At 36.6% G+C, this 11092-nt stretch overlaps 1 protein-coding gene across 1 annotated transcript; it reads right to left on the bottom strand.

Annotated features, from left to right (window-relative positions):
* Window positions 1-990: 990 nt before the first annotated feature.
* Window positions 991-2205, bottom strand: ccl19b (chemokine (C-C motif) ligand 19b). The gene is made up of 4 exons (XM_056253277.1): window positions 2066-2205; window positions 1709-1829; window positions 1498-1610; window positions 991-1380 (listed from the first exon to the last, which is right to left on the bottom strand). Exons 1-4 carry the CDS (start codon window positions 2157-2159, stop codon window positions 1358-1360), a joined length of 351 nt encoding a protein of 116 aa, XP_056109252.1. The 5' UTR covers window positions 2160-2205; the 3' UTR covers window positions 991-1357.
* Window positions 2206-11092: the final 8887 nt, after the last annotated feature.

Consider the following 11092-nt stretch of genomic DNA (forward strand, 5'->3'; position numbering starts at 1 on the left):
ATAAAAACGGGAAAAAAATAGAATACAGAGGCTGTATAAAGGGCCGGAAGGTCAGTTGAGTCAGTAGACAGTTCCTTTCAAATATGAAAGGAACAGATTACCCAAAAATATAAATCTAAATATAAAATCTATCCATCTATCTATCTATCTATCTATCTATCTATCTATCTATCTATCTATCTATCTATCTATCTAGAGTCTAACTCTTCATGTTTGTCCTGCAACAGAATCCAGTGATATTTTACTTCAGTAATCAGTCCATTCCTTGCTGGAGGGCTGCAAAGAATTCTGTGGCATCTGGATTGTGGGTTTCTGGGTATTTCTGTGCACATTTGTATGTGTGCATATGAGTGTTTGTGTGTGCAATACCACTATCCATGGGGTAAAACTTTCTCCTAATCCTTCAGAAAACTGGAATCAAATGCAGCTTCATCACACATCTGAAAGCAGTGGTCTGGATTAACGCCAGCTGATGGGATGTCACAATGTCGGCAATAAGAAATACAGTCGACGGTCTTCACATGCACAGAGCTGATATTACCACATATATACATAAAAGATTAATTAGTCATATAATTGTTTAAATATTGTACTTTTTATGATTTAAAATAGAGAAACAAATAAAACTTGACTTGACATGACTACATTTATATAGCATGGCCAAAAGATGCTCTGCTTTACTGTGCATTGATTCATTGTTGGAACTATATAGAAATTATAGATAGTTCCAACCGGGTTGAATACCCCTTCATTATAGTATAGAGGGTAAATACTTCATATAATAACCATTTTAAAGGTAACTTTGGCTGCTTGAGCTCTCAAGATGTGTATGCTGCTGTTACTTTATATGCAGTGAATGTGTCGCACATATATAGTACATAGTACGATAGATATTTTGATTCTGAGAATGATTTGTTTTAAGGTCATTAGTTCATTTTAAGATTATGCAAATTGGCCACACACCAAAAAAAAAAAAAAACATGCACCCAATTTTCATGTTAAAAATTTTATTTATATTCCAAAATACAGTGAAAATGTGAAAAAGAAAAATATATATTTTCATTCAATGGCTCAGGAAACCCACAGTAACTTTATACAATGTAGACAAAATACATACTCCATAAATGGTGGAAATATTAGCTTAAAATCTCTTCATGTAGACCAGTGGGGGAAAGGGTTCACATATCTCATCTTCCTATGATATGACAGTAGATTCAAACTTTGACCCACTCTACTAGAGTACACATGTACACATGAGAATGATCATTTACTAAGGATGAGTGCTATCAGCTCTCTGTTCCAGGATCAGTGTTGTACACGCGCCGGACAGTGTGAGAGCAGGCTGGACCTGCGTAATTCACTGTCGCCTCTGTTTCTTTCCTGTAAGAGAAGAGGGAAAACTTGAGCTACGTGTCCAGTTCAAAATGTTATATTATGTTATGTTCTAAATATTATCTTTTACAAACATTTGATGATGAAATAGATACAAACACATACCTTTAGGTTTTCTGTGTACAGGTGCTGCCAGTATGTGGTCAATCAGTTTGCTTACCCAGTTATTCTCACTGGGAAAGGGCGCACAGAGCTTCAAGCCCTTCTTTGTGACAAATCTGTGGAAATTCATTCATATTTAAATATGCTAAATCCTATACACCTTGAAGTCTGCAGCACTATTGAGGCATTTTGAAATGCATGTAATGCGACTTACATAGTGGCAGGAATCCTGCAGACTCCATCGCTGGTCTGAATGGTGAAGGACGTCACCACCCTCTGTGGGATGCGCCGGTGACTGGTAGTTAAACAGCAATCCGCTGCCCCGTCACTTTGAGCTGTGGTAGTTAAACAGTGCACAGAATGTTAACCATTAGCCATTTTCACAGTCTCGCCTGCTAAACAATGAAGAAATAGCCAGATTATCTTTACAGATAGTTAAGAATTGTAAAAAGTTGCTTTAGAAATGATTGTAAAGAGCATTCTTGTTCGTTTAACCTTCAGATATACGTTCAAATACATTTGAAACCTTAAACATCTTGCACAAGCTAAATAATGGTACATTTTTCCTCACCTGTTGTACAGCTCCATAGACTGACGCTCAATATAAGCAGAGCACCTGTCCATAATGTCATAGAGTTCGAGAACATCATGTTGTCCCTCTGCATGTGTTATTTCACCTGTCCTCAACAGATGTGTGGCTCACTGGCGCACGAGCTCCTTTTATACGTTTCATCGCAAACTTTCACTTTCTTTATCCTTTAAGGTAACCGTTTCCTGTAAATCCATCCCTCTTTAAAGAGCCCTTTCACCTTCTTTTGTTAACTGGAAATGAAGGTGCCTGCCAAGCGAGTTCTTTCATCTGAAGTGAAGGGAAAGTTTCGACATGTCTTCGGGGCTGTGCCTATCAGATGTGCTTATCAGTGTCACTGTCTCATGATGAGAAACAAACATGGTGGCGGTAAAGTCGTATTAACGCTTGTCTCTCATAGCTGGAGGGAACAGGTGGCACATAAGTGGCTTTTGAACAAATTAGATGTTGCTTAAATTCCACTAAGTGATCATTCTAGTGTGCATCAGCCTTTCTTTTGTCTTTAAATCAGAAGTGTCCACGCTGAATTTTTGAGTGGATTCAAATACATAAATTAAATTAAATAAAAAATAAGAGCATGCAGCTCTGCATTGGATTGCAACTATATCTATATATATTGATTTTTATATTAATTAGAAAGTAAAATTATATAAAAAATATTATATAAAAAAAATTTAATTCACAATTGCTCATGGGTTTGCAACTGTCTTATGTATCTACTTCAGTATCAGTATCAGTATCAGTATATCAGTATCGGGTTAATCATATGAGTGCACTTCGCATGTGCACATCTGATGCGATATACCAATTATTGTCATAATGGTTGTGATAATATTCATCTTTATGACTCTTTTATGTAACTTATTAAAGAAACATACCTTAATATCAAACTGGCAAATTCTTACCAAACCACTTATAGTTTGATTGACAGCATGAAAATTTTTTTTCGTGTGCTTTTGGATGTGACCCAATAAAAGCTGCAAGAACATGTACCCGCTACTGCTGGCAGGTAAGCAATGATTGCTGTTGGAAAATGATGCACTTTTAGAATTATTTTCTAAGTTCCTTCCAATCATTGATGACTACCTATATTTTAAGTTACTATTCATTTCACAGATTTGTATTCTGCATTTCGCTGCTATTGTGTTTTGAACCACAAATAAAGAAATACTTCTTTTCTGTGAATTTCTAACCTGTTCAAAGCAGCTGAAATGCGCATTATGATATTCTTATGCACAGAAATGTTTTGGCAATACTGGTAGTGTTACGTTTCAGGCGTGCATCTACACGTGGAAGCTAAATATATGCATGGAACACAGCCAGCAAACTGTCTAAAGGCCTCGGACATGTTAATCATGCAGAATTTTCCTTCTTTTTTTTTTAATGGTCCCATAGACAGAAATGCTGCTCGATTAACAGCCCCTCCACACGCCGGCCAGGTCTTTATTCTGTGACGTGATCCGTGTGTATCTCATGAGCACTAAAGTTTCATTTCTATCTACAGCTGGGTTCAGTTTTCACTCATCACTTCAGACTTGTCAGGGAATGAGCACCATGCCGTGTCACTTCCTGTTTGACGGCTCGCTTCCACCTGGGCCGCAGCGACATCAGCAGGTCCAGAGGTAATCAAGCTGCTTTGTCAAAGCACGTGACGAGGAAATAACAGACAATCAGGACCACTTGAAGGCTAGTCAAAATGTGCGATGGGAGTCTTTTGCTCATGTTACAGCCCCTTTTTAAATATGAAATCTATAATAAATGATATAATATAAATAACTTTGAATATATGCATTTTGTGTTTTGCATATTACGCATTTATTGGTAAATATTAACAAAGAAGCCTGTGAAAATAAATCTGCATTGTTGATCCTTTTGATCTTTCATTCAAAACATTGGCAAAAATCTAATCTTTCAAAAGAAGGGGGGTAAATCACATTATGAAATAAATGTTTTTCTCCAAAACACACTGGCCATAATTACATTCACATTCAATCATTTAGCAGACGCTTTTATGCAAAGCGACTTACAAATGACGAGAACAATAGAAGCAATCAGACCAACAAGAGGGCAACAAGTGCTGTAACAAGTCTCAGTTACAGTACACATAGCAAGGGTTTTGTTTTTTAGCAGAAAAACAAAACAAATAGAAAAGGTAAGTGCTAGTATTAATTGGTCAGGTGAATTAATTGGCCATTTGAAAATGGCTCGAATTGAGATAGGATAGATTAATTATTTAATGCCACCATTTTATTCAGTACTTTTTGCACCCTCCTTTTGCCGAGATAACAGCTCTGAGTCTTCTCCTATAATGCCGGATGAGTTTGGAGAACTCCTGACAAGACATCAGAGACCATTCCTCAGGATCTCTCCAGATCCAATAGATTCACAAGTTCATGTTGGCGGGTCTTCTCTTCAGTTTAGCCCACTCATCTTAATCTATAGGGTTCAGGTCTGGGACTGGGATGGTCATGGCAGAAGCTTCATTTTGTTCTCAGTAACACATCTTTGTGTTGATTTTGATGTTTGTTTTGGATTGTTGTCCTGATGGAAGATCCCATTATAAGATTTCAAGCAGAGGCCATCAGGTTTTGATTTTTTTATCTGTTGCTATTTGCTAGAATCCATGATACCATGTCTCTGAACAAGATGTCCAGGACCTCCAGCAAAAAAAAAGGGGGTCCAAAATTTGACAGATCCAGCAACTGTGTTATCCCTGTTTGCACCAAACCCATCTGGTTTTGCTGCACAAAAGCTCTTTTTTTAGTTTCATCTGACCCTGTTGAAGTTCCAGTCGTGTCTGACTCTGACAACTGAATATGCTGGAGTTTGTTTTTGGATGAGCGAGCAGGATTTGAAACCCTCCCAAACAACATGTGGAGATGCTGTTTGATTTTCTTTTCCTGAGGCTAATTTCTGCAATTCTCCATCTGTGATCCGTGGAGAGTCTATGGCCACTCAAACTATTTTCTTACAGCCACTTGCTGTTTTGTGAAGCTCAACAATCTTTTGCTGCACATCAGAACTATATTCTTTGGTTTTACTCGTTGTATTGGAAATTTGGCCTTTGTGTTTCTTCATATTTACACTCCTGTGATGCTTTTTTTCTTCAAGTAAGTGGACGTTTACATGATAATGATGTACTAAAAACAGAAAAGTTTGTCCTTTTTTTTTTACCGTACAGATGACAACGCTGTCAAAATGATCTCCATTCACACGGATTCGCTTAAAATAAAAACATATTATTCATGCCAGCCCAGTATATGGCGAAGTCATTTTGTACAGAAACTACGCACCTATAGACTGAACGCGTAATACGCATGTGCATGACGGCACCGTTTTTGCAAATTTGTGTTTTTTTGAAACCTGTTTTCAAAAGTTTGCGTTTTTTTTAGGCCCCCAAAACGCTGCTGTCATATAAATGAACGACCAAAAAGCATTAAAAAAAATTCATTTTTAGTTGAAAACAGTGTTGTGAAAACTGCCCCTAAAATATTTTCAAGAATCTTTTTTTTTTTACTTTGACAAAAAAAAAAAATCAAAATTAATTTTAATATAGGAATTAAAAGTATGCTCATCATAGAAGATGTGTACTGAAGTCAGTGTATTAATGATTTGCATTTTAATGCATTTTTGAATATAAGGGTCTGTTTTAATGTTGATAGCAACAGACCACTTCAAATCACTATAGATAGTGTCACTCCTAAAATATTGCATCATAACATTCATCCAGTTATACAATAAATCTGTTATATAACACGTTTCTTTCATCAGTATTGATTTACTTTTTCTCATCTACTGTTGAACATTGGTTGGCTTTCATTTACCCTGAGAACAGATGTACATTTGAAAGAGATGTTTTATGTATTCTCTATCAACAGATATAGACTTGTCATAAGTTCCGAGCAAGATTCATAAAATATTTGCGGTTAGTAATTTGCCAAAGATGTTTAACTTGCAAAAGGCTCCAATAACAAAACGTTCTGTTCGTTTGGGGGTTCAACTTTCATTGTGCTCATGAAGAACAGCAATGATCCATCTTCCTTGTATAGACTCGCCCACATCTCAAAGTGCTTGTTTATACTGGAAACTCAAATTCACTTTCCTTCAATGAACAACAGAAAGAGAAAAAAAATAATCAAGCCACTTCCCGCAGTCAGGTTGTGCACTTGCCAGATATGTCTGGAATCCATACAAGATAAACTCATTGCAGAAATCTACAGGTCACCAAACACAGTTTGATCCTTATCATTGATGCCCTAAAGCTAATGAGTTCTAAGTTAGTCACGTAGACACAAACCTCACACTTACAATTACTAGTTTGCTGCCTGGCTGGGTTCATTTTAATGGCATTTTCTATTACAAAAGCATTATTTTTGTTTTTATTATTGAGATGTATATGCCTAAGATGTCTACGGATAGAGATGTAATCGAAATTATTCACCCCCAATTGCAAATTAGGTTTATTGGCTAAATGTACAGACTTCCAGCTGTTTGCAATGAACAAATTAAACAAAATACTAAATCGAGGGCTTCATTAGTTGCACCAGGTGTGCTTGAGCTAGAACACATGAAATTTCTGAATTGGCTAGGTTTGTTAAGTGTCATGTTTGACTGCATGTTAGAAATACGGCTAGGACAAAAGAAAGGTCCAAAAAGTTAAAAGAAGATATCATTGCCTTTCACAAACAAGGAACAGGATACAAAAAGATAGAGGAATGTTCCTAGTTAAAGGAACAGTGGTTACACTACCTGGACGGCGCAGAAAAGGGAAGCTATCAACGGCTGCAACCAGATTTCTGACAAGGCAGGTTCATAAAAACCCTTAAATGACTGAAAAAGACCTGCAGCAAGAGTAAGGTGAGTACTAAACGACTGCCAGAACTCCAAGACTACTGACCCAAAAGCACAAGAAAAGTCGGCTCCAATTTGCTCAAATTCATAGTTTTGGGATTCTGTTCTATGGAGTGATAAAACTGGATCTTTTCAGCCCTATGGATCAGTGGTATGTCTGGAGGAAGAATGAAGCATATGCCGAAAGAACACTCTTGTCCATAGTTAAGCATGGTGGGGCTCGGTGATGCTCCGGAGCTGCTTTGCATCCTCTGGCACTGAAAACCTCTAGCGTGCGGAAGGCAAGATGGATTCATTGAAGAATCAGGAAATCCTAGGAGAAAATGTCATGCCCTCAGTGAGGAAGCTGAAGCTTGGGCGTCATTGGACCTTCCATCAGGACAATGATCCCAAGCATTCCTCAAATTCCACCAAGGCTTGGTTGCAGAAGAAGTCCTGGAAGATTCCACAGTGGCCATCAGTCACCTGACTTGAACCCCATAGAAAATCTCTGGTGGGATTTGAAGGCGGCGGTTGCAGCACGCAAACCCAATAATATTACTGAACTGGAGGCCATTGCTCATGAGGAATGGGCTAAGATTCCTCAGAATCGCAGCCAGAAACTGTTGTCTGGTTATACATCTCGTTTGCAGCAGGTCATCACCGCAAATGATGTTCTACCAGTGCGGCAGTGGCTCAGTGGTTCATGTAGGTTGTCTAAACCGGAAGGTTGGTGGTTCAATCCCCGGTTCCACCTGAACAAGTGTCGAGGTGTCCATGAGCAAGACACCTAACCCCAGCTGCTCCCGACGAGCTGGATGGCGCCTTGTATGGCTGACACCGCCGTCGGTGTATGAATGAGTGAATGTGAGGCAAATTGTAAAGCGCTTTGGTGGCCATTGGGTCTGTGAAAGCGCTATATAAATGCAGTCCATTTACCAAGTACTAAAAATGCTTGCCATGAAGGGGTTGAATAATTTTGAGACTGCAGAAGTCATTAAAAGTGGCATTTTCAGTTGAATTTGGGGAAACTTGAAACATTTGTTGTGTTGAGCTACTTCAATTACTTTTGTTCAATGGGGGTTGAATAATTTCGATTACTACTGTAAACGGACATCGACAATCTTCACAGTTGCGTGGAATCAAGCTATGTTTGCAGAAATCCCCCTTTGACTGCCAGATCAAGTTACACGGGAGTTTCGTTTTCAAGAAGTCAGCTGTCAGGCATGCAAGATTTTATAGATCTTTCTCTGCAGATAAGCAGGATATTCCGAGCACACTTTGCACCCGTAACACAGATTGGACAGGTATTTTTGTGATTAACAGTAGCATTGGTTTGTTAAATGGAGCTTGGAAGTTTACCGTCACGCTCAATGTTGATAAAATCCGCTTAATCTCTCATCTTTCCTTGTTTTGAATCTGTTCTTTATGTTTGTGCAATGAGCCTGCTTTGACACGAGAGATCTTTTGTAGTGCAGGGACAAAGGCCACTGGAAAGTCCGTAAGATTAGTTTGTTTATGTGCCAACCACAGGTGGTCATGGGTAATTTCTTAACATGACGGATGGATATTTCCCACTTTGATGTATAGGGCACAAAGGTGGACGTCTTTTGGTGCCCAACTTGTATTGGTTTATTGTGTTTTGTAAGGGTGGAAATGTGAACTTGTTTTGTATAGTTTTTTTTTTTGTTTAAGTTTCTTTTCTTTCTGCATTGTTGTCATGTGTAACAAACAAACTGAAGCTGGCGGGGAAAACACTGATCATTGTTAAATAAATAAACTGGTTTGGTTTTGGTTGCGTTTCTACAATGCGATTAGAAACATCACGGGTCATTCCTAGAACATTTTTATGTCCCGATATATATAGGATAAAAAATGTGAATTATATTCATTTGTTTTCTTTTATCATTATTTTACTACTTTGATTGGGTGTTGTAATTTTGCACTGTCCCTACGCACTATGTTATTCTAAGAACTCGCAATTTGTAAGCAAATCATTTTTAATTTCTCTATTCAAAATGTCTAAATTAAAGCATGTTTTCTTGTATATATTCATATATGTTAATCCATCCATTACTTTCTATCCTGTTAGTTTTTAATAAAAATAAAATAACTGCCTAACTAGTTATAACTAGCAATATGTTTAATAACAAAATTCAGTCCTAAATCTGTTTTTTTATTTTAGTTTTATTCATATTTTTAATTAGCTTTTATTCTTTCTATTTTGCTCAGTTTAATTGTTAGTCATTTCTTTATGCGATTTTGTAATTTTATTATTATTTAAATATTGTTATTGGTTTAATTTTTTATTTTTTTTATTTTTAGTTTTAGTGAAGTTTTTATTGAATTGCCTCAAATTAAACTTATTTCAGTTTATTGCCAAGGCAACATTTCTAATTAAATAAGTTTACCACATATATTCTATTTGATGTCAGCTTTATTTCAATTAACAAATATGTTTTTTTAGTAGTTTTAGTTAAGATGATATCCCTCTCCTGAATGACATCATATTCCAGGAGGTGACTCCATTTATGGTGTGAAAACAATAGCACAAACTTCAGTAGGTATTAGAAATGTATTTGATGAATTATATGATGTTTTTATGAGTACACTCATATACAATAATCTTAATTTAAACAATGAAAATAAAAGCATCAAAATGAAAAAAGTTGAGTCCCTCATGTAAGCTAATTTTCAATCTCTCACTGAGCATTGACTACCTTTATTTTTTCCATTCTGTTTGCTCCCATTTTGTTCATTTTCTTGGCATTGTGTAAATAAAGTAAATATTTATACAGACAGACTATGTTTTGGTTGTGCTTCAGCTCTGCGTGACTACGTGGATGAAATAACCCTTCACAATAGATAATGCTTCACAAATTAACTCTTTTAGAGAGCTGCATATGGCAATTTATCTGTTCAATAAAATAACTTACTCAGCTGTTGAGTAATAAAAACAACATCTCCGCATGGCTTTTACAACATTTCAAATCCCTGTTCTCGCCATCTCCAAAAAGCCAAGCCCATGTTGATTGTTGTTCTATGGGCTTCTTGTTCTTGTTCTCTTTTTGCCAGCAGACTCTCCTCTGTTCTGCATTTTTTTCAAGATGAATGCATTCAAGATTTAGCAGCTCCATGTCAAGCTTTCTCACTCGTTGTGACTGACAACTAATCTATAGCACTCTCCATAGGTGTAATTTGGGGGTTAATTAACTTTTTGCCAGGGTCTATAGCAACCTTTTAGCAACAACAACAAACAAAAAAAAACATTGCCACAGGACCAATATACCAGAGCCATAACTACCATTGAAATTGGAGCATTACATTATTCTTGTGCTTTACACCAAAAATAAAAAATTTATTTCACTTCTTACCATAACTGAATTGAATGACTGAGCTTGTAAATATAAAAGATTTATATAATATTGTTTTAAAGAGAAAATGTCACATAATAACTTGGTTGAACAGAAATCACATTGACAGAAATTCTGCTTGTTGGTCATTCCTGAGCTTAATGTCCACTTATGCAAGGAGAACGACCTATGACAGGGCACTTCGTAATGAATTCACCCTGGCCCTTGCTGACCGCAGAAGGAATCAGATTTCATAGGGTGTTTTTAGATAAAACAGTGCACTCTGCAGGACAGCAGCCGCTCCTGCAAACACAAAGAAACTAGAAAGCACACACAAACACCCATTTCAAATTGTACAAAATATTTAATTGATTTTTTCCCCCTTTATCAATGAATTTAAACAAAATTTAGACAATTAAAATGATTTCTTTCACAGCTCTAATTCAATCATCAACCACACATTAAGATGTTATTAAAAGCCACTGTATGGCTTGACTGTATTTTGCTTTAAAAAATTAAATACAAAAACCAGCCTCTCACACAAAAAAATGCACCATGCAGAACAGAATATTCTATTGCATTATGGCTAAATTAACCTGAGCATATGATCAAGTAATTATCCTCCCCATGCATTTCTCACAAAAATGAGATGAGTAAAATCATTTAATCCATTAGTGAACTAAATATATGACAGCTAAATAAATAACAGTCATTGCAAATTGAATGAACACAGATTTCATTCACTAATATCAAACAAGGCAACCGTTAAAACTAGTGACCTGATATCTAGGTGAAGAATTTACCTAGCCAAAAAAAAAAAAAAAAA

This window comes from Rhinichthys klamathensis, unplaced genomic scaffold (genome assembly GCF_029890125.1).
Source record: "Rhinichthys klamathensis goyatoka isolate OS25496 unplaced genomic scaffold, OSU_Roscu_1.1 h1tg000104l_1, whole genome shotgun sequence".
NCBI lineage: Eukaryota > Metazoa > Chordata > Actinopteri > Cypriniformes > Leuciscidae > Rhinichthys > Rhinichthys klamathensis.